This window comes from Chiloscyllium plagiosum, unplaced genomic scaffold, assembly GCF_037043375.1.
Source record: "Chiloscyllium plagiosum isolate Xiang-an unplaced genomic scaffold, Cpla_swu_hap1 HiC_scaffold_34, whole genome shotgun sequence".
Classification (NCBI taxonomy): Eukaryota; Metazoa; Chordata; class Chondrichthyes; order Orectolobiformes; family Hemiscylliidae; genus Chiloscyllium; species Chiloscyllium plagiosum.
The window spans coordinates 25,099,968-25,124,526 of record NW_028270172.1 but is presented as its reverse complement, the minus strand read 5'-3'; the positions used below and the strand labels follow the sequence as shown (position 1 = coordinate 25,124,526).

The 24,559-nt window shown below is 43.2% G+C and overlaps 1 protein-coding gene across 6 annotated transcripts in view; it reads right to left on the bottom strand.

Annotated features, from left to right (window-relative positions):
- The window catches only part of trip13 (thyroid hormone receptor interactor 13), a 42,124-nt gene that overhangs the window by 11,956 nt on the left and 5,609 nt on the right, over window positions 1–24,559 (bottom strand). For 5 of the 6 annotated variants that reach the window (XM_043719335.2, XM_043719334.2, XM_043719337.2 and 2 more), the window contains 7 exons: window positions 23,779–23,908; window positions 18,040–18,095; window positions 16,932–17,022; window positions 14,933–15,005; window positions 13,433–13,496; window positions 12,781–12,867; window positions 7,494–7,600 (listed from right to left, as the gene is read on the bottom strand). In XM_043719335.2, the coding sequence (XP_043575270.1) occupies window positions 7,494–7,600; window positions 12,781–12,867; window positions 13,433–13,496; window positions 14,933–15,005; window positions 16,932–17,022; window positions 18,040–18,095; window positions 23,779–23,908 (608 nt within the window). Of the gene's footprint in view, window positions 1–7,489; window positions 7,601–12,780; window positions 12,868–13,432; window positions 13,497–14,932; window positions 15,006–16,931; window positions 17,023–18,039; window positions 18,096–23,778; window positions 23,909–24,559 lie in introns of those variants that run through there. The other variant, XM_043719339.2, reaches the window with a different exon arrangement.

Sequence of the window (24,559 nt, the reverse complement as noted above, 5' to 3'; positions counted from 1 at the left end):
CTCACTATTTGCACTCTACAAATCGCACCCAGTCCATGTTCAAAAATTGGTTTCATTTTCAATTTTACCTAAAAATCCCCACTAGCAATCAGTACATTAAAATTTAATTTGTTCAATGAGAAATGATTTAGCAATGATATGATCAGTTTTGAAAATAGATATTTTACCTCCTAAAGTGGTAATGTTGAAAATAATATTCACATCAAAATCATAATATAGAATTATTTTCAGCAATTGCATTTATAACACCTCTGAAGTTCATCCGAATACTGCTTCCCAGCCTCTTACCACTTAAAACATCTAGTTTTCTATTTCTTGTAAAGTTGATAACGTTGTGTTTCAAAATATTATATTCCACCTGTCATGATTTCTATTAGATTAGATTACTTAGTATGGAAACAGGCCATTTGGCCCAACAAGTCCACACCGACCCTCCGAACAGCAACCCACCCAGGCCCATTCCCATACACTTCTCCCTTCACCTTACACTATGGGGCAATTTAGCATGGCCAATTCATCTAACCTGCACATTTCTGAACTGTGGGGGGAAACCGGAGCACACAGAGGAAACCCACGCAGACACGGGGAGAAAGGCAACTGTCTGTGTGAAGTTTGCACAGAGGTGGGAATTGAACCTGGGTCTCTGGCGCTGTGAGGCAGCAGTGCTAACCACTGTGCCACCGTGCTACCCATTCACTTAAACTACTCAACATATTGCAGTTTGCCACTTCCATAAGCTTACTTTGCCACTTGACTTGTTCAAGTTTATTAACGAGACAACATTACAACTAGTCCTGTGATGTAAGCTATTGATTTACATCATAGAGGTCCATATATGGATTGTTTCAATACCCCACTAGTTACAGTAGTTCAACAAAAAATGACTCCTTCAATCATATTGTGCTCTATCCATTAACCAATCCTCTAATAAATCATTATTCGGAGAGGAACAGCTAGCAAACAAATGGTACATTAATTTTGTAACAAAAAGGGATTGGAGAATGAGTAAAGTTGACTTATACACTTGAGAATCCACATAAGGTACTATATGCTCTCCATACTTAAAGATTGATAAGAGCCACAGAGAGAATGTAACAAAGGTTCACTGGACTATTCCTGGAGTGAGCTGTTATTTGGGAAGGGATCTGTACTGCTTGGAATTAAGAATGAGAGGTGACATAATCAAGGTATGCAAAATTCCTGTTTGACTGTTGCAGTATAATGAGAATGCATCTGTTAATGACAAACACCGATATCCACAGTCACATGCTATCGGAACTCTAGAGAGCATGAGAGACAGACACACACAAGGGATAACACTAATGTAGTGCAGCTTTGAGAAATTTGCATTACGCAGGAGTATTTAAATAATACTGGAACTTCCAAGAACGAGACAAGAGTTACTTAGGTAAGGCAAAAACAGATGCCGAACATTAAGAGTGGAAACAGTAGCGTCTATGGGGGCAATCTTTCAGTAGTGCAGCACCAACTCAGAGTTCAGAACCATGGCAGCCTAATCATTGAGAACAGACTTCACCAGGGATGAGAAAAAAAAAAGAACGGTTTTTCTGATTTCAGTCTAACACGAAGGGATATAGTCTCAGAATAAAATACCGGCTAACGAAGATTGAGATATGGAGACATTTTGATTATTTATGAATTTTTAGATAATGTAATCAAGGGATAAGGCTACTGTGCGGGAAGAAGCAGCAGAGGTAGAACATTGTTAAGTGATAGTTATAGCATAGAAGGAGGCTATTTTACTGTGCTCTTGCTTTTCCCAGCAAGAGCAAATCAATTTATCCCAATCTCCACCTCTTTCATGGGTGCTGGAAATTCTCCCTTCTTCAGTTGCTTTTCCAATTTCCTTATGAAAGCCATGAATGAATTTGTTGTCACCACACTCAAGCAGTACACTGTAGAGCCTAACAACTGTGTAAAACAATTTTTCCTCAAGTTGCCTTTGGTTAATTTGTCATTCACCTTATATTGATGCCCTCCAGTTAATTATTTGGTCAATGGAAACAGACTTTGTCTACAGTCCTCACGAGTTTGAATATCTCTATCAAACCTAATCTCAACTTGCTCTTCTCCAAGGTGAATATGTCTAGTTTCTCCACCCTATCCACATAACTGAAGACTTGCACAAATCTTTTCTGCGCACAGCTTCAAGTTCACAAATTCTTCTTAAAGGGAAATGGAGACAAATCCACCCAACTGAAGGGGAACCATTGTTCTATTCAGGTTCAGCATACCTTCCTTGACTTTGCATTTCATGTCTTCATTTATAGAACTGAAAATTCTGCAGATCAATCTGCCCCCCCAAAAAATTGTGCACACACATCCGAGGTCTCTTTGCCCCTCTACGTTTTCGGAATTGTACTTTTTAAAATGGTCATCTCTTCTCATTCTTCCAACTTTCTTGGAACACAAATGTTAGTTATCTGCCAACTGTCCGCCCATTTCATCACCCTTTGACAGCTCAAAGAATATAACTATTCCCAGTTCATAAAATCTCCAGGTTTGGTGTTATTTTCAAATTTGGGCATGGTCTCATTTAAAAAGTGACAGGTGTGTCATCTCCTTGGGAACCTGTTTACCTTCCTCCAGTCCAAAAAGCAACCAGTCACCAATTATTCTGTCTCCCGTTAATCATCTCACTTCACACAATGCTGTTACTGTCTCTTTTCTAGCGTGAGCTTTCACAATAGAGGTAAGCCTTTCATGTGACACTTTGTCAAAGATAGTTTCGAAATCTATATACATCACTAGATCACAAAACCCAATACACCCCTCACCTATCCACTGCTACCACATTAAAAAACTCATCCATATTAATTAACTAAGACTACTGTAAATAAATCTATGCTGGTTATCCTTCCTTAGTCGACACTGATTCAAGAAACAATAATCTAGGGTAAGACTGAAAATTTTCCTATCAAAGTTAAATTGTCTGTTGCTAGATTTATCTTTAGACCCCTTTTGAACAAAATTCTAACATTTGCTATTTTACCCACATCTGCTTTCTCAATGTCTGAGTAGAATGCCTCACGTGGCTAGATGACTTCGTTGCCTGCATCACAATGAACAGAAATATATTAACATTAACCAATGCTACCCTCCTGATACAGCTGTGAAAACCCAGGAACAAAAAAGTAAAACAACAGGCTCTTTAACCACTAGGTAAAAACAATGACTGCAGATGCTGGAAACCAGATTCTGGATCAATGGTGCTGGAAGAGCACAGCAGTTCAGGCAGCAGAGGAGCTTCAGCAAAATCGACGTTTCAGCAAAAGCCCTTCATCAGGAATAAAGGCAGAGAGCCTGAAGCGTGGAGAGATAAGCTAGGGGAGGGTGGGGGTGGGGAGAGAGTAGCATAGAGTACAATGGGTGAGTGGGGGAGGAGATGAAGGTGATAGGTCAGGGAGGAGAGGGTGGAGTGGATAGGTGGAAAAGGAGCTAGGCAGGTCGGACAAGTCCGGACAAGTCAAGGGGACTGGAGGTTTGAAACTAGGATGAGGTGGGGGAAGGGGAAATGAGGAAGCTGTTGAAGTCCACATTGATGCCCTGGGGTTGAAGTGTTCTGAGGCGGAAGATGAGGTGTTCTTCCTCCAAGCGTCTGGCGGTGAGGGAGCGGTGATGAAGGAGGCCCAGGACCTCCATGTCCTCGGCAGAGTGGGAGGGGGAGTTGAAATGTTGGGCCACGGGGCGGTATGGTTGATTGGTGCAGGTGTCTCGGAGATGTTCCCTAAAGTGCTCTGCTAGGAGGCGCCCAGTCTCCCCAATGTAGAGGAGACCGCATCGGGAGCAACGGATACAATAAATTATATTAGTGGATGTGCAGGTAAAATTTTGATGGATATGGAAGGCTCCTTTAGGGCCTTGGATTGAGGTGAGGGAGGAGGTGTGGGCACAGATTTTACAGTTCCTGCTGTGGCAGGGGAAAGTGCCAGGATGTGAGGGTGGGTCGTAGGGGGGGCGTGGACCTGACTAGGTAGTCACGGAGGGAACGGTCTTTGCGGAAGGTGGAAAGGGAAATATATCCTTGGTGGTGGGATCTTTTGGGAGGTGGCGGAAATGTCGGCGGATGATTTGGTTTATGCGGAGGTTTGTAGGGTGGAAGGTGAGCACCAGGGGCGTTCTGTCCTTGTTACGGTTGGAGGGGTGGGGTCTGAGGGCGGAGGTACGGGATGTGGACGAGATGCGTTGGAGGGCATCTTTAACCACGTGGGAAGGGAAATTGCGGTCTCTAAAGAAGGAGGCCATCTGGTGTGTTCTGTGGAGAAACTGGTCCTCCTGGGAGCAGATACGGCGGAGGCGGAGGAATTGGGAATACGGGATGGCATTTTTGCAAGAGATAGGGTGGGAAGAGGTGTAATCCAGGTAGCTGTGGGAGTCAGTGGGTTTGTAAAAAATGTCAGTGTCAAGTCGGTCGTCACTAATGGAGATGGAGTGGTCCAGGAAGGGGAGGGAGGTGTCAGAGATGGTCCAGGTAAATTTAAGGTCAGGGTGGAATGTGTTGGTGAAGTTGATGAATTGCTCAACCTCCTCGCGGGAGCACGAGGTGGGGCCAATGCAGTCATCAATGTAGCGGAGGAAGAGGTGGGGGTGGTGCCGGTGTAATTACGGAAGATCAACTGTTCTACGTAGCCAACAAAGAGACAGGCATAGCTGGGGCCCATACGTGTGCCCATGGCTACCCCTTTGGTCTGGAGGAAGTGGGAGGATTCAAAGGAGAAATTGTTAAGGGTGAGGACCAGTTCGGCCAAATGAATGAGAGTGTCAGTGGAAGGGTACTGTTGGGGACGGCTGGAGAGGAAAAAACGGAGGGGTTGGAGGCCCTGGTCATGGCGGATGGAGGTGTAGAGGCATTGGATATCCATGGTATACACCCCCCCATCACCAAACCATCATCTCCCAGACCATACAGAACCTCATCACCTCAGGAGATCTCCCACCCACAGCTTCCAACCTCATAGTCCGGGAACCCCGCACTGCCCGGTTCTACCTCCTTCCCAAGATCCACAAGCCTGACCACCCTGGCCGACCCATTGTCTCAGCATGCTCCTGCCCCACTGAACTTATCTCTACCCACCTCGACGCTGTCCTATCCCCGCTAGTCCAGGAACTCCCCACATACGTTCGAGACACCACCCACGCCCTCCACCTCCTCCAAGACTTCCGTTTCCCCGGCCCCCAACTCCTCATCTTCACCATGGATATCCAATCCTTCTACACCTCCATCCGCCATGACCAGGGCCTCCAAGCCCTCCGTTTTTTTCCTCTCCAGACGTCCCCAACAGTACCCTTCCACCGACACTCTCATTCGTTTAGCCGAACTGGTCCTCACCCTTAACAATTTCTCCTTTGAATCTCCCCACTTCCTCCAGACCAAAGGAGTAGCCATGGGCACACGTATGGGCCCCAGCTATGCCTGTCTCTTTCTTGGCTACGTAGAACAGTTGATCTTCCGTAATTACACCGGCACCACTCCCCACCTCTTCCTCCGCTACATTGATGACTGCATTGGCGCCACCTCGTACTCCTGCGAGGAGGTTGAGCAATTCATCAACTTCACCAACACATTCCACCCGGACCTTAAATTTACCTGGACCACCTCTGACACCTCCCTCCCCTTCCTGGACCTCTCCATCTCCATTAGTGACGACCGACTTGACACTGACATTTTTTACAAACCCACCGACTCCCACAGCTACCTGGATTACACCTCTTCCCATCCTATCTCTTGCAAAAATGCCATCCCGTATTCCCAATTCCTCCGCCTCTGCCGTATCTGCTCCCAGGAGGACCAGTTCCACCACAGAACACACCAGATGGCCTCCTTCTTTAGAGACCGCAATTTCCCTTCCCACGTGGTTAAAGATGCCCTCCAACGCATCTCGTCCACATCCCGCACCTCCGCCCTCAGACCCAACCCCTCCAACAGTAACAAGGACAGAACGCCCCTGGTGCTCACCTTCCACCCTACAAACCTCCGCACAAACCAAATCAACCGCCGACATTTCCGCCACCTCCAAAAAGATCCCACCAGCAGGGATATATTTCCCTCCCCACCCCTTTCCGCCTTCCGCAAAGACCGTTCCCTCCGTGACTACCTAGTCAGGTCCACGCCCCCCCCACGACCCACCCTCACATCCTGGCACTTTCCCCTGCCACCGCAGGAACTGTAAAACCTGTGCCCACACCTCCTCCCTCACCTCTATCCAAGGCCCAAAAGGGGCCTTCCATATCCATCAAAATTTTACCTGCACATCCACTAATATAATTTATTGTATCTGTTGCTCCCGATGCGGTCTCCTCTACATTGGGGAGACTGGGCGCCTCCTAGCAGAGCGCTTTAGGGAACATCTCCGAGACACCCGCACCAATCAACCAACCCGCCCCGTGGCCCAACATTTCAACTCCCCCTCCCACTCTGCCGAGGACATGGAGGTCCTGGGCCTCCTTCACCGCCGCTCCCTCACCGCCAGACGCCTGGAGGAAGAATGCCTCATCTTCCGCCTCAGAACACTTCAATCCCAGGGCATCAATGTGGACTTCAACAGCTTCCTCATTTCCCCTTCCCCCACCTCATCCTAGTTTCAAACTTCCAGTCCCCTTGACTTTTCCGACCTGCCTAGCTCCTTTTCCACCTGTCCACTCCACCCTCTCCTCCCTGACCTATCACCTTCATCTCCTCCCCCACTCACCCATTGTACTCTATGCTACTCTCTCCCCACCCCCACCCTTCCCTAGCTTATCTCTCCACGCTTCAGGCTCTCTGCCTTTATTCCTGATGAAGGGCTTTTGCTGAAACGTCGATTTTGCTGAAGCTCCTCGATGCTGCCTGAACTGCTGTGCTCTTCCAGCACCATTGATCCAGAATCTTTAACCACTAGGCAGGCAGCAATTGCTATTTTTGAATTGCAAAACAATGATCAATATGTGGCAAAGTGCACAACTGCTAGGAGCAAATAAAAAGTTGATGGTATAAGGCCAACTAATGTCAAAATCCACAGGACTATACAAGAGATCCAGAGATCAGTCTTGACAAAACAAAGATTAGAGTCACAGATGTACAGCATGGAAACAGACCCTTCCGTCCAACCTGTCCACGCCGACCAGATATCCCAACCCAATCTAGTCCCACCTGCCAGCACCCGGCCCAGATCCCTCCAAACCCTTCCTATTCATATACCCATCCAAATGCCTCTTAAATGTTGCAATTGTACCAGCCTCCACCACTTCCTCTGGCAGCTCATTCCATACACGTACCACCCTGTGTGTGAAAACGTTGCCCCGTAGGTGTCTTTTACATCTTTCCCCTCTCACCCTAAACCTATGCCCTTTATTCTGCACTCTGACCCCTCCATGCCCCTCAATTTTGTAAACCTCTATAAGGTCACCCCTCAGCCTTAGACACTCCAGGGAAAACAGCCCCAAACTAAATCTGCTATATAGAAAGAGCTAGTACAATTTAAAAAGAAACTTACCTTTTGATCTGGTCGATTTGTGTTAACACAGCATTAACTACTCGAATGGCATCAGAAGGCTCTGTGCCAGACTTCGAAGCATTCCTAGCTGCTGTCAAACTTTCAACCTGTAGCACAAGTGACACGACCAGATTGTTAACCCATAGACAAGGTCATGGCCCACAACGTTCACCCTTCAGGGCAAATAATTAACTACTTTCAAAAATATGTTCACTGTTCAAATTCCTCCAAATTCTTTTATTATCAATGCTTCATTCTCACTTAAAATGTTGTCACAAGTTTCTGTACAGATTAATTTAATGCATTAAAAAGTTTGCATCGGTGACAAAGACTTGGCAGTCCAGTTACCTTGACCATTAAAATGTCACACCTAAATGCAAAATGTAATCAAAAAGACAAATAGAATGTTAGCCTTTAGAAAGTTTGAATACAAGGTGAGAAAAATCATGCTTTAGACTGCATCTGGAGTGCTGTGAGCAGTTCTGAACATCAAAATCTCAAAGGATACATTTGGAGGAATTGCAGTGCAAATTTCAGTTATATCTGGACACTAAAGGCTAAATTCCAAGAGGAGATCAAACAATAAGGCTTGCATTCCCTGAACTTTAATATTAAGGTTTATTTGATCAAAGTTTAAAGATTTAAGGGAAACAAATAGGATGGACAGAAATATGCAATAATTGGGAAGTCTAGCACTTAGGGCACAATCTAAAAATTAAAGCCAGACATTTCAAAAGATTACACTTTTATACAAAAATATATTTTAAATTCTAACAAAAAGCAATTGATCCCAGATCAGTTATTAAATTTAAAGCAGAGATTGATAGATTTGGTTGGGGAGAAAGTGAGGTCTACAGATGCTGGAGATCAGAGCTGAAAATGTGTTGCTGGAAAAGCGCAGCAGGTCAGGCAGCATCCAAGGAACAGGAGAATCGACGTTTCGGGCATAAGCCCTTCTTCAGGAATGAGGAAAGTGTGTCCAGCAGGCTAAGATAAAAGGTAGGGAGGAGGGACGTCGGAAATATGATAGGTGGAAAGAGGTCAAAGTGAGGGTGATAGGTCAGACTGGGGTGGGGGCGGAGAGGTCAGGAAGAAGATTGCAGGTTAGGAAGGCGGTGCTGAATTCGATGGATTTGACTGAGATAAGGTGGGGAGAGGGGAAATGAGGAAACTGGAGAAATCCGAGTTCATCCCTTGTGGTTGGAGGGTTCCTAGGCAGAAGATGAGGCGTTCTTCCTCCAGCCGTCGTTTTGTTGTGGTCTGGCGATGGAGGAGTCCAAAGACCTGCATATCCTTGGTGGAGTGGGAGGGGGAGTTAAAGTGTTGAGCCACAGGGTGGTTGGGTTGGTTGGTCCGGGTGTCCCAGAGGTGTTCTCTGAAACGCTCCGCAAGTAGCCAGCCTGTCTCCACAATATAGAGGAGGCCACATCGGGTGCAGAGGATGCAATAGATGATGTGTGTGGAGGTGCAGGTGAATCTGTGGCGGATATGGAAGTTTCCTTTGGGGCCTTGGAGGGAGGTGAGGGGGGAGGTGTGGGCACAAGTCTTGCACCTCCTGCGATTGCAGGGGAAGGTGCCGGGAGTGGAGGTTGGGTTGGTGGGGGGTGTGGATCTGACGAGGGAGTCACGGAGGGAGTGGTCTTTACGGAATGCTGATAGGGGAGGGGAGGGAAATATATCCTTGGTAGTGGGGTCTGTTTGGAGGTGGCGGAAATGACGGCGGATGATGCGCTGTACATGGAGATTGGTGGGGTGGTAGGTGAGGACCAGTGGGGTTCTGTCCTGGTGGCGGTTGGAGGGGCGGGGCTCAAGGGCGGAGGAGCGGGAAGTGGAAGAGATGCGGTGGAGGGCATCGTCAACCACGTCGGGGGGGAAATTGCGGTCCTTGAAGAAGGAGGCCATCTGGATTGTACGTTTTTGGAACTGGTCCTCCTGGGAGTCGAAGGAATTGGGAGAATGGGATGGCGTTTTTGGTTGGCCAAAACATATTTAGAGATATGGGTAAAGGCAAGCATATGAATTAAGATCACAGATCAGCCGTGTCTCATTGATTATAGGAACAGGCTCAATTGACTAAATTGCCTGCTCCTACTTTTATATTCCAGAGATAACAGGAGCAAAGCAACCAATAGAAATTTGATACACCTTTTAGGTGCTTTTACAGATTCTTATGGTATGATTTTAACTCTAAGTGGGGGTGTATTGAACGACCTAATTAAATATTGAATAAGATCTGGGGATTCCAGTTTGAACACTTATGATTGACAATATTGAATTTCCAAGGTTGACAGGAAGGACTTGCATTTTGAATGGTTCAGGTGATGACAATAGCAAAAGCCAAGATTTAATAACACAAGCACACTTAAATGGGAAGCAAGTAGGCAATCAGTGCTAACTGCATATTAGACAGTAAAGTTCAGGGAATTGTTCTACGCAAATCACTAAGAATGTCAACTTCCAAGGAAAGCCAAGTCTGAACAAGCCCTCCCAAATTCTAAAGGTCATGATACACAGAAACTAGAAGAGATGATGTTCTGGCCCTTTGAGCCATTCAATAGCATCAGCCTGATCCTCTACCTCAATGCCATTTCTCTGCTTTCCCCAGTTACATTTTTAGATTTTAAAGACATTGAGAGGTATCTATTTCTTCCTTGAATATATTCAGCAACTTGGCTCCTTCTGTGGTTGAGAATTCCACAGGTTCGCTACCTTTTAGGCAATGAAATCTTTCCTCATTTCAGTCCTGAGATTGTGACCCCTGGCTCTAGACTCCCCACCAAGCAAAACACTCTCCTTACATCTAATTTGTCCAGCCCTGTTTGAAGCATCATTTCAATCCAATGCCCTCTTATCCCTCTAAACTCTAGAGAATACAGGCCCAGTTAAACAAATCTCTCCTCATTAAGACAGTCCTGCCATCCCCGGTATCAGCTGAATAAGCCCCTGTTGCACTCCCTCTATGGCAAATATTTTCTCTCTTAAATTTAGAGTCCAAAACTGCATGCAATACTCCAGGTGCAGTCTCACCAAGGCACTGCAGAACTCAAATCCTCTTACACTGAATGCTAATATACTGTTTGCTGCCTTAATTGCTTGCGGCAGCTGTCTGTCTACTTTCACTGACTGGTGTACAAGGACAAGGACACCCAGAGCTCTTTGGGAAATGTAGATGTATGAAATATTACCATTTAATTAAGATTCTGCCTTTGTTTTTCACACATGAATAACTTCACATTCATCAACCCTGTCCAGTTTTGTTTTGTCAGAAATCATGGAAATGGTGCATTTTGACACCCATCTAGGCGGCATTTATACATATCATTAATAGCTGGGGCCTAAGCACCAATCTTTGTGGTACCCCACTAGTCACTGCCTGACACCTGGAAAAAGACCTGTTATTCACACTTTATTTTCTGTCTGTCGACCAATCACAACTATGCCAATTTCTTACACTCTATGTACTTTAATTTGCCCACTAATCTCTTATACGGTGAATTTCCAGAGCCTTCTAAAAATTGAAAGATATCCCATTCATTGGTTCTTCTGTTTATTCCACTGGTTACATCTTCAAAAAATATCTAGTTGATTTAAGTATGATTTGCCTTCCATTAATTCATTCTTTGTCCATGATTGCAAACAACAAATGCTGGAGATCAGTGGCTCAGACAGCAAGCTAATGTTGCGAGTCTGGATGACACTTCAGAGCTGACTTTGTCCAATCTTGCAGCTTTACTCCAATATTTTATCATCACATCTTTTACAGCAGACTCCAGCATTTTCCCCACTACTGATATTAGGCAAACTGGTCTGTAATTCTGTTTTCTTACTCCTTCCCTTTTAAAACAATGAGATTACATTTGACACCCTCTGTAGGAACTGCCTCCAGAGTCTAAAATTTTGGAAGATGACTCCAATGCAGCCAATGTTTCTAGTGTCACTTCCTTGTCTTTTTCTCTTTAGTAGTAAAAGATTTTACTGTTAGTTTCTGCACTCCCTGCAAGCAATTTTATTCTCTTCTTTCCCACTTGGTTACACTTTTTGTTTTTTTGATTGAATTCCAAAATGTCCCCAATTCCAAGTTCTAGCTCAAGGCTGTAACATGTCAATACTTAATGAAGTAACACTCTACTCTTCAATTGCCAGTATGTTCATTTTTTCTAAGAAAAAGCTGATTGGCCCACTCCTATTCTTGCGCACAATCAGTTCCTCATATGTGCTTCACCTTTTTATTAGGCCATGATTAATTAGTACCTCAAATTCATGTCTATTCATTAATTCCATCCCAGATGTGAGCTTTTCAACTTGTCTATCTCTCAAAGTCCCACATTACACTCATGACATATGCTCATTTCCCAAGTCAAAAAGTTGTGAGCTCAGATTCTACTCCAGCACTGAGCACAATAGAACTAGGCTGATGGTCCAGTGTAATATTGAGGGAGTGCTGCACAGTGGGAGGTTGCACCCTCATAGGAGATATTAAACCAAAGCTTCAAGTATCCTCTCAAAAGAACATAAGATCTCCCTTAAAGCCAGTTTGAAGAAAAGGGAAGTTTAATATCCTAGCTCAGTTGATTGCATCTCACCAAGGTAGCCAGGGTTCAAACCCCTCAACTGGCAACATAATCCATGTCAACACTGCAGTGTAGTACAAAGATACTAACTTGTGGAGAACATTGAAAAGTGAAGTCTCACCTGCTTGTACAGATATGGGGAAACTATTATATTTAAATGAAGAGCAGGGAGTTCTCCACAGTTATTCCTCTAACCAATTTCACTAAAAAAAAGACTAAATGTTCACTTATCTCATTGCTGTTTGAAATCATGGTGTGCACCAAGCTCATTTACATAACTTTGGTCAGAAAATCTTTTGGATGACCAGACTTTGAAACATTTTGCAATGAGATGTTAAAACTAACTATTAACAGTACAATATGTTAAATTAAATGTTAAACTGAAGCAGGTAGAAAACATGGAATTTATTAATAAATTTCACTACCAATTTTCTGCCAGTTAACATGACAGTCCATAACAGTCCAGTGACACCTAGTGGCAGATTACCAGGTTTGGTTTTCTAAATTTTTAAAACAGGTACTGAGCAAAATCAGATTTTAAATGCACAGAAACGTCATTTCAGTTTGTGACTGCTTATGTTCCATATGAGCCTCCTCTCACCTTAGTTCAATCTCATAATAGTCAAAACAAAAACTTCAAAAAAGGTCTCATGAGCAGATTCAAACTTGCCACAGCAATGCTAGTTTTAGATGTTCTTTAGGTCAGATGGTCTTACCTCATCAATTAAAACAAATATCAGAGATTCCGTGTCCATAATTAGATCCCGAATGGTTTGAAACATCTTTGTAACAAGTTTGCCACTCTGTTTAAGAAGATTTTTTAAAATTAAAACTTAGTTCATAATTAATATTTATTGCTGCTCTGTAGTTGGTTCTCTACATAAAAGACCAACTGTTTGCAAATTCAATCTAAATTGAGAGAAATCTTTTAGTCCTACTTCCATTTCTGCAAGACAAATCAATAACCAAGGGTAAATTGATAGGTGCTAAACCAATTGACTCAAATCAAATTTGTGTGGTTGGTTTTGCATTCAGGTATTATATAAAACGGAGGGTTTAATAACACACTCTTGATAACTACTGGTTTTCCATATGTACTAGAAATTATATTTTCGTGCAACAAATCGCAGATGTTGACCTAGACAGAAAATATCGATTTTTCATTAATGTCATCACAAAATTTATAATGCGGAATGAGGGCTTAAATTAAGAAATGTTAGATAATAAGAAAATCATTTTTGGCATCAAAGGATGAAAAACATGATGTAATGGGCCTTAGTTTTTTTTTTAGTAAAAAGAGATTCCTCCTGGAAAAGGAGAAACTGTAAAAACAAAATCTGAATGTGAAAATGAATGGAAAGGATTTACCTCAGAAAACCATTTGGAGAAGAGACTATGGCTGTTGATTTCTACCAGCTGCCCATATCGGTACCTGAAACACAGTTGTGGAAGCAGTCTCTTGAAGACCATTTAAAAAAAATCAAAGTTCATTGGCAATCTAACCCTTACAATTAATGATTACATACACTATCATAAAAATACAAAAAAGAAATGAGCTGAGAATTGTTACTTTCTCTGAAATTGTGACCATTTTGTGCTCCCAACTACAAAATCTTTAATAAGACATAAATGTAACTCTGATTAAGGATGTTGTGATAGCACAAAAAACCCACACCCACTGAAAACTCCCAGTCACAATGAGCAATTTCCCATATGTGGGTGCCGCTGGTTAGACCAGCATTTATTGTCTATTCCTAATTGTCGAGAGAGCAGATAAGAGTTGATCACATTGCTATGAATTTGGAGTCACATGTAGACCAGGCCAGACCAGTTTTCTTCCCTAAAGGATATTAGTGAACCAGGTGACTTTTCCCCTAATAACTGACAAGGATTTCATAGTCATCATTAGATTCTTAATTCCAGATTTTCATTGAATTCAAATTCCACCATTTGCCACAGTGGGATTTGAACCTGGACCCCCAGAGGATTACTTGGATCTGTGGATTAGTCTAATCATGATTAAAGTTGACAGTAGCTTTAATACTGGAGTAAAAGGATAAAAATGAATAATGGTGCTGCTACACTACAAGTGGGAGGTCAAATTTGCACTTGAATTCATAACTAATAAATTTAAATTATAACAAACTGAAAATTTCAGACTTTATGAAATCATAGAATCCCTATAGTTAGGAATAGGCCATTTGGCCCAACAAGTCCACACCAACCGTCCGAAGAATCCCACCCAGACCTATTCTCCTACCCTAATACTCTACATTTCCCCTGACCAATACACCAAACCTACACATCCCTGAACACTTGGGCAATTTAGCAAGGTCAACTCATAAGCCTACATATCTTTGGACTGTGGGAGAAAACCAAAATGCCTGGAGGAAACCCATGCAGACACGGGGAGAACATGCAAACTCCACACAGACAATCACCCAAAGCTGGAATTGAAGCCGGGTCCCTGGCACTGTGAGGCAGCAGTGCTGACCACTGAGCTACCTCACCACCCCACGTTATAAATATATTCATATTCATGAGAATGTGAATGCTATTTCTTCAGAGAGTGATGGATTCATATCCAGCTCACAAAAGGTGAATGATTAATTTGCATATTTAAACTGCTATACCATGTAGATCCTAGATTTAGAAACCAATTGCATTAATGAAACAAAGATTCATCACTCTCCTATAAATCCATTAAAAAAGCCAGTTAAGTAAAGGCTAAAAACACACTTGTGTACATATGCTTTCCTTCCAGCGAAGAATCCGTTTTTACAAAAAAAAGTCAGCAATTATCAATTGAGAACGCTACAAACTTCCATAAAATTGTTTAACACAATGCAACACCTTGGTTGAACTTACCGGTGAGAAAATCGAATGGTAAGTTTTTGTGCCAGTGCTTTACATAAAGATGTTTTACCAGTTCCTGGGGGACCTGTGTTAAAAAGAAAAAAAATTGACATCTGTGGTTACAAATTTAGTTATTTTCTAAAATTGTTTGTTTATAAAAGGATGGTGGAAAGCAGATGCGATAGTAACTTTCATTATGATTCCAGCTGATGAAATTACTTTTAGAGTACAGAAGGAGACTGTTCAGCCCATAACATCCATGATAGTCAACAATGATTTTACTCTAATAATCATTTTCCTGGAGACCAAGTAGAAATCTAAATACTGCTTAAATGTTGAAAGTTTTGATTCAACTGCCCTTTCAGACAGCAAGTTTTCAACTATCATAGTCCTCATTGAAACAAATATCCAACTATCAAGCTATGCTCCCTGATTATTGACCACGCTACTTATTTGGTTTTAGCCCAATCATCTTCAGCTACTTTATCAATAATCTTCCTTCCATAAGATCAGAAGTGGGGATGTTTGCCGATGTGATCGCGATGCTCAGCAGTATTCATAACTTCTCAGACACAAGCAGTCCATGTTCAAATGCAACAATATCTGGACAATCTTGCTGATAAGTGGCAACTAACAGTCATACCATACTACTGCCAGGCAATGACCACCTTGCAATAAATACCATCTAATCATCACACCATGACATTCAATGGTGTCACCATCACCGAATACCCCAATTAACACCCAGGGAGTTGCCATTGACCTGATATTCAATATGACTCGCCACATAGCTGCAGTGGCTACAAGAACAGGTCAGATGCTAGGAATACTGCAGCAAGTAACTGACACCCCAAAGCCCATCCATCATATTTGAGGGAGAAGTCAGGAGTACAATAGAATACTGAGTTTCTGGATGGGTGCACCTCCAACAACACTCAAGAAGCTTGACACCATCCAAGACAAAGCAAGCGACTTGATTGGCACCACACCCACAAACATCCAGTCCCTACACTAATGCTTAGTACACACAGTTGCTACTATCTGGAAGATGCACTGTAGAAATTCAAAAATCACGAATCAGTAGCTTGCAGTCTCATGACCAATTCCACCTCAAAGGTCAAGAGCAGCAGACATATGGGACGACCATCACCTCCAAGCTCCCCTCTAATCCACTCACTTTCCGGATTTGAAAATATATCGCTATTCCTTCACTGTCACTGGGTAAAATTCCTAGAATCCCCACCGTAAGGACAGTTGGTCAACCTACAGCACAAGAACTGCAGAGGTTCCAGGAAGTTAGCTTACCATTACCTCAAAGCAACTCGGGACTGGCAATAAATACTGACCAGCTAGAGATGCCTAGGTTCCATGGATGAAAAAAAAACAATGTGTGTGGGGAAAAAAGTGCATTCTTAACCATGCCACTCAATCTTTAACACCTCTAACAGGTCCATTCTCAACCTTTGCTGCTGCAAGGAAAACAACCCTAGCCTGTCCAAACTCTTCTAACTCAGGCACTGTAGTCCAGGCAGCATTCTGGTAAATCTCTCTACCCTCTACTGCAATCACATTCTTCCTATAATGTGGTTGTAGTTGTGGCCTAACCAGCATTGTTACAATTTCAGCATAACTTCCCTGGTCTTGTACTCTGTGCCTCAGCTAATAAAGGCAAGTACCCAATATGCCTTCTTAACTGCTTTATCTACCTTCAGGGATCTGTGATTATGCATACCAAGGATGTTCTGACCTTCACTATTTTTCAGAGTCCTACCATTCACAGTATGCTCTTGCAAAGTTCTGAACATTCCAAAGTTGGATAGGATGCAATTATCAATACAGTTAATGAGATCAGGCAGGATTCAAGATCTATAATAGCAAATGCCAAGGCAAACAGGACTGGTACCCAGATATATAGCAGGTAACAATTTTAACAAGAGATAGGACTGGCTGAAAGCACTGGAACAGCACAAAAATACACGAGATAATCGATTGTTAGAGATTCAAGACTGACCATGAAGTAGTACCACTCGATTCCAGGTAATCAAATTGCTATCAACACTTCTGTCAGAAAACAGTAAAGTAGTTGAGACGTAGTCAAGTAACTGCAGGAACAAAGTGAATAAGTTATCAATTACCCAAAAAGGTCAAATTAAATTTACTTTAAATACAAACTGCAGGAATAATAACCTTCAAAATGTACAAAAAATATTAGATAATAGATTGAAACTTTTTAAAAGAAAATCTCAGTTTGAATATAGCCTGTGCAAAGTCTCAAATATTTTGAAATACATATAAAGGAAACAAAGGTTGAAACTAATTTTCCTCAATATTTTTGTTGATTACACATTAATTTGAATGATTTGCATTTGACTTCTCCAATTAGGACACTGCTCTGGAAAATTTATTTAAAGCTGATTAAGCATTTTGACAGGTGCACCTGAACATGCCAACACTTCTGGGCCAAGACAATTTGTTTGACGTTTCAAAAGGCCCCACTGAATTAAGGATTTGTTCCCTTCTACCACAAATGTGATTTGCTGAAAATGAGGGGTAGACACCTCATCTGGGTCCTGCCTGTCATTTTAAAAGGCCTGCAGATTGGGTCCTACTCTGCAAAAAAGTTCTGGCCCAGTTATTTTGAAACACAGTCAAAAAGAAATTGAAAGAAAATGTTGTGATATAGAGACTTTATTTTAAAATAGATAATAATGGCAGAAAAAAGACAGACTATCGATTTATCAGAGCAATCCTTTATGTCAAAGTCAAGATAATGAGAAAAAATAGAATAGATAAATAGAAGTATGAAGGAATGGAATGCCGAACCACATGAAGTCAACATAAATGGGTAGGACTGCAATGGGAAAAAACAAGAATATTTTTTAAGGGACAATTCTGTGACAGATTACTTTGAAGAATCAAAGATATTTTTAAAGACACTGATATACACTCAAAGTTGATTTTGTTAAATATTAAATTATTAAGCTATTTTCAATTCTGTCAGCAAATCTTGATAAACTAAATATCGTAGCATTATCAGCAAAAATGGATTATTCATAGACATGACAAGCAGTTTATTCCAACATAGCCAGAATACAGTGATAAGTTTTAAAAGCACTTACTTGTGATTTAACCTCACTATCATATATCAGGCTCTCCCAAAGTCCATGGAACTCACCTACAAATATGGAATGAAAAGCTATATTGAGCAGAGTGCAAAGTTCATTATGTTATATAATGAGAATTTCAGATTCATAAGAGCTGCAGTTCTTTTTCAACAAGAATTGCCATACTTACTAGAAAGTTTGATATTCACCTTCTTTTAACAAAAAGGTAACAAATAGCCAGAGCAATCATGAGCTGGCTATGATTTTTATAGTTAACTATATAAATAAATGCCCATATTATGCAAGTGGCCTTTTACATGCACCAACAATTAACATAACATTATATCATTAGATGCTAAAGTGGTTTGTAAACTCACCATACATTATTCCAGGTGAATAAAAGAATGTTTGATTCCAGGTGGTGCTGTAACTATCAGAGTACTCTTACTTATTGTAGTAATGTGGGCAACTTTCTCCCCCACCCAAGATAATGATGGTGAATAGCAACTTTACCTATAAATTTGAGTGACGTGCTGGGGATATTTCTTAAAAAGTGTTACAGAGCATAGTTGTCTTTGTAAAGTTATGGATATGTATACAACACAGAAGGCTATTTTAATAGCTGTGCCTTTGCTGGTGCGCTTTTATTGATTCTACTTCCTTTCTCCTTCCTCATATGTTCTAAAATAAAAATGGGGAGAAAGTGAGGTCTGCAGATGCTGGAGATCAAAGTTGAAACTTTATTGCTGGAACAGCACAGCAGGTCAGGCAGCATCCAGGGAACAGGAGATTCGACGTTTCGGGCACAGGCCCTTCTTCAGGAATGAGCAGAGAGTGTTCAGCAGGAGAAGATAAAAGGTAGGGAGGAGGGACTTGGAGGAGGGGCGTTGGAAATGTGATAGGTGGAAAGAGGTCAAGGTGAGGGTGATAGGTCGGAGTAGGATGGAGGCGGAGAGGTCAAGAAGAAGACTGCAGGTCAGGAAGGCGGTGCCGGGCTGGAGGGATTCGGCTGAGACAAGGTGGGGGGAGGGGGGATGAAGAAACTGGTGAAGTCCAAGTTCATCCCCTGTGGTTGGAGGGTTCCCAGTCGGAAGATAAGACGTTCCTGTCCAATGACCTGCATATCCTCGGTGGAGTGGGAGGGGGAGTTGAAATGCTGTGCTACAGGGTGGTTGGGTTGGTTCGTCCGGGTGGCCCAGAGGTGCTCTCTGAATCGCTCCGCAAGTAGGCGGCCTGTCTCCCCAATATAGAGGAGGCCACACCGGCTGCAGCGGATGCAGTAGATGATGTGGGTGGAGGTGCAGGTGAATCTGTGGCGGATATGGAAGTTTCCTTTGGGGCCTTGGCCTTCTCTCCAAGGCCCCAAAGGAAACTTCCATATCCGCCACAGATTCACCTGCACCTCCACCCACATCATCTACTGCATCCGCTGCAGCCTCCTCTATATTGGGGAGACAGGCCGCCTACTTGCGGAGCGATTCAGAGAGCACCTCTGCGCCACCCGGACGAACCAACCCAACCACCCTGTAGCACAGCATTTCAACTCCCCCTCCCACTCCACCGAGGATATGCAGGTCATTGGACTCATCCACCGCCAAACCACAACAACGCGACGGTCGGAGGAGGAGCGTCTTATCTTCCGACTGGGAACCCTCCAACCACAGGGGATGAACTTGGACTTCACCAGTTTCTTCATCCCCCCTCCCCCCACCTTGTCTCAGCCGAATCCCTCCAGCCCGGCACCGCCTTCCTGACCTGCAGTCTTCTTCTTGACCTCTCCGCCTCCATCCTACTCCGACCTATCACCCTCACCTTGACCTCTTTCCACCTATCACATTTCCAACGCCCCTCCTCCAAGTCCCTCCTCCCTACCTTTTATCTTCTCCTGCTGAACACTCTCTGCTCATTCCTGAAGAAGGGCCTGTGCCCGAAACGTCGAATCTCCTGTTCCCTGGATGCTGCCTGACCTGCTGTGCTGTTCCAGCAATAAAGTTTCAACTAAAATAAAAATGGCCAAGTACCTTTGAAAAGTTGCTGAATCAGCTTCCACCACTCTTCGGGGTGTCTTTCCAACTATTAGTCATGTAGAGCTGCTCAATGACTTGAACTCCATAAGGTCAACAGTGACATTCAACAAAATGTCATACCAGAATCAAAATATTAACTGTTTCAGCTGCCAGACCTGCTGAGTTTCTCCAGTATGGTTTGTTTCAGATTCCCAGCAGCCACTGTATTTTGCTTTGATTTGAATGTTCAATAATAGTTGCACAAATGTTCATTACTATTCCCCTTCCTCAGATATTGAAGCAGTCCATGCCCCATTGCAGCAAGAACTGGACAATATCCAGAATAAGGCTAAAATGTGGCACAATTGTTACTTGCCACACTAATGTCAGGCAATAATCATTTACAACAAGACAGAATCTAACTATCACTTTTACATTCAATGGCAATATCATCACTGAATTCCCCACTATCAAAATCCTGGGAGTGTTACCATTGACCAGAAACTAAACTGCTCCAGGTATAAATGCTGTGGCTACAGAGGCAGGTCAGAGAAACCTGCAACGATAATTCACCTCCTGACTCTCTAAAGTCTATCCTCCATTTACAAGACACGTCAAGAATACCAACAACTTCCACCCCGACCTCAAATTCACCTGGACCGTCTCAGACTCCTCCCTCCCCTTCCTAGACCTTTCCATTTCTAATCTCGGGTGACCGAATCGACACGGTCATTTACTATAAACCGATCGACTCCCACAGCAACCGAGACTACACCTCCTCCTACCCTGCCCCCTGTAAAAACGCCATCCCATTCTCCCAATTCCTTCCGCCGCATCTGCTCCCAGAAGGACCAGTTCCAAAAATGTACAACCCAGATGGCCTCCTTCTTCAAGGACCGTAATTTCCCGCCAGACGTAGTAGACGACGCCCTCCACCGCATCTCTTCTACTTCCCGCTCCTCCGCCCTTGAGCCCCACCCCTCCAACCGCCACCAGAACAGAACCCTACTGGTCCTCACCTACCACCCCACCAACCTCCATGTACAACGTACCATCCGCCGTCATTTCCGCCACCTCCAAATGGACCCCACCACCAGTGATATATTTCCCTCCCCTCCCCTATCAGCGTTCCGAAAAGACCACTCCCTCCGTGACTCCCTCGTCAGGTCCACACCCCCCACCAACCCAACCTCCACTCCTGGCACCTTCCCCTGCAACCACAGGAGGTGCAAGACTTGCGTCCACACCTCCCCCCTCACCTCCCTCCAAGGCCCCAAAGGAAACTTCCATATCCGCCACAAATTCACCTGCACCTCCACACACATCTATTGCATCCGCTGCACCCGATGTGGCCTCCTCTATTGGGGAGACAGACCGCCTACTTGCAGAACGTTTCAGAGAACACCTCTGGGACACCCGGACCAACAAACCCAACCACCCCGTGGCTCAACACTTCAACTCCCCCTCCCACTCCACCAAGGACATGCACGTCCTTGGACTCCTCCATCGCCAGACCATGGCAACACGACGGTTGGAGGAAGAGCGCCTGGGAACCCTCCAAGCACAAGGGATGAACTCAGATTTCTCCAGTTTCCTCATTTCCCCTTCCCCCCACCTTATCTCAGTCAAATCCCTCGAACTCAGCACCACCTTCCTATCCTGCAATCATCTTCCTGACCTCTCCGCCCCCACCCCCACTCGGGCCTATCACCCTCACCTTGACCTCCCTCCACCTATCGCATTTCCAAAGCCCCTCCCCCAAGTCCCTCCTCCCTATCTTTTATCTTAGCCTGCTGGACACACTTTCCTCATTCCTGAAGAAGGGCTTATGCCCGAAACGTCAATTCTCCTGTTCCTTGGATGCTGCCTGACCTGCTGCGCTTTTCCAGCAACACATTTTCAGCACAAGTCAAGAATATGATGGAATACTCCCCAGTTGCTTGGATGAATGTAACCCCAATACTCAAAGCTTGACACCATCCAGGACATAGTAGCCCAAGATTTTGGCACATCTACAAACATTCATTCCCTTCACCATTGATGCTCAATATATAGGTAGTGTCACCATTTAAAACATACACTGCATAAATTCACAAAAAGCTCTTCAGACTGTACATTTGATTTATTTATTGCTACAAAATACAGTGGAAAATGTTGTACAGTGTCACCGGCCTCCAGCGCCATCTTAAAAAGAAAAAAACATAGAAAATAGACAGAAAAATAAAGAAAAATTGTTCAACTTTACAGTCCTTCTTGTTAAGTGCTCCGCTATGGGCTTGCTGGCCAGACAAGTCCCCTTCACTGCACCACTTCTGGAACAAAGGTCTCCACTCTTCAGTGTTATCATCTTCACCACACCCTCACCAATGCAGACACTGATGACACCAGGTACAATGGCCCAAACTCAACTCTGCCATCATCATGAGTCTGCTTTGGGGCCACCTTGCCAATGCAGATAAGTTTTGTATTGGACCCAAACTTGCCTCTGACACTGCAACCATGGCACTAGGACCATCCCGGCGATGCAGAAGCCAATGGGAACCTAAGCTTGCCTCCATTGCCGCCACTAGTCTGCACTGGCCTCATTTGCTACGACAGAGCTCTTCAAGGGGTACGTAAAATAAAAAAGGGAGAGAACTAAAACAGATAGAGCAGACGAGCCCTGGGGTCAAAATCCTACTCCAAGCTATCTATTTAAAGTAAATACACAACTACTCCATCTAGAATGGCAAGGGCAACAAGCACATGAAACATCATTACCTGCAAACTCACCCTCAAGCCACTCAACAGCCTGATTTAGAAATATATTGCCATTCCTTCACTTCTGTTGGGTTAAAATCCTGGAATCACATTTTCTAATGGGTCTACTATAAATAGACCGCAGCACTTCAAGATGACAGCTCCTTGTCAAAGGTAACTAGGGATGCGCAATAAGTGCTTTCTCAGCCAGTGACATCCATATGCCACAAATTAATATAAAAAGACATTTACAATATGTAGTGAGAGCACTGCTGCTGAGCCATGATTGTCATAAGTGGGATTACGACATCTGATCCAAAAAGAATTAACCTGAAATGTCAATTCCATTTCTTTATTTATGTAGGCAAATATCTTAAGTGTTTCCAGCAATGTCTGCTTTAATTTCATATTTCCTACATGTAAAATTTTAATTTCCACATAGATACAGATGCATTACCAAACAAGGCAGTTGCTTCAATATTTAGGGGAATTTTTCAAACCCTTTAACACTTAAAAAAAAAACAAAAAGTAATGGTCCTAGTTAAATTTCACTACACAAGAATAGAGTCATACAGGTTGGAAACAGATCTGTCAGTCTAATTCGTTCACACCAACTATGTTCCCAAACAAAACAACACCTGTCTGTCTGTATTTGGCCCATATCCTTCCAAACGTTTCTCATTGTTGTACTTATCAAAAATGTCTTTTAAGCGTCATAACTATACCTGCATCCACCACTTTCTCTGGCAGTTCATTCCACATATTAACCACTCTGAAGCAGTTACTGCTCATATCCTTTTTAAATCTTTTTAATCTCACCTTAAAAGTGTGCCCCCTTGTTTTGAACTTCACCACCACTATTCACCTTATCTCATAATATCAACTTCTATGGAGGTCATCCATCAATCTCCTATGGACCACTGAAAAAAGGTCCTAGCCTACTTTTAACAACTCAAAACCCCCATCCCCAACAACATCCTAGTCCGCAACAGGGTTTTGTGGTACATACCGGCAGGTAGAAGCCAGTTATTAGAGGCTGGCATGTTCTCCTCTTCTCCCTCCAAAGCATCAGAGGATGGACCTTCCTCATTTAGACGAAATATATAAATTGAAATGTTGGACTTTGTCAGGTCAATAGGCTGAGACAGAAAATGAAGATAGTTTAGCAGCAGCAAGTACATTTGCTGATTCACAGTCTGTATACATGAGTTAACATCAACTGGGAAAGTAAATACTTCTCATGAAAGGTATTGCAGTGGAACAGTGAAACATTTTCCTTCTGAAATAAAAGAATTCACCCAAATTGGAATTGTCCAATTTCCCTAATCCTAGTTACCTTCTAGCACACAAAGTGACCCTAGATGCAAGGTCAATGTACTATTGGCAGCACTGGCCATTTCATTCACTTTATCCTTTTATCTCTTTTACAGAAGATGAATCAATTTTCAAAAGTATCTGACGTTTTCTATATAGTAACAGGCAATTAAATCTGGAATTAACAATTTATCAAACAATGATAAAATACAAAATATTTTAAAGATATTAAAAATGTTGCTGTATGTCACAATAGTAAGTATTCACAGTATGCTCAACTTTGTCAAACAGCTGAACCTCATGCAATGTGGACATTTGGTTTTCAGATGACAGCCGTTACTGATAACTTTCCTTTACCTCTTTACATCTCTTCTAGACCGATCTTTTATTTTCTTGTCTAATTACTACCTCTTTCATTATCAGTTCTGCAATTTAATCTGCCCTATACTTTCTTCCTAACATAACATGTCTTGTGC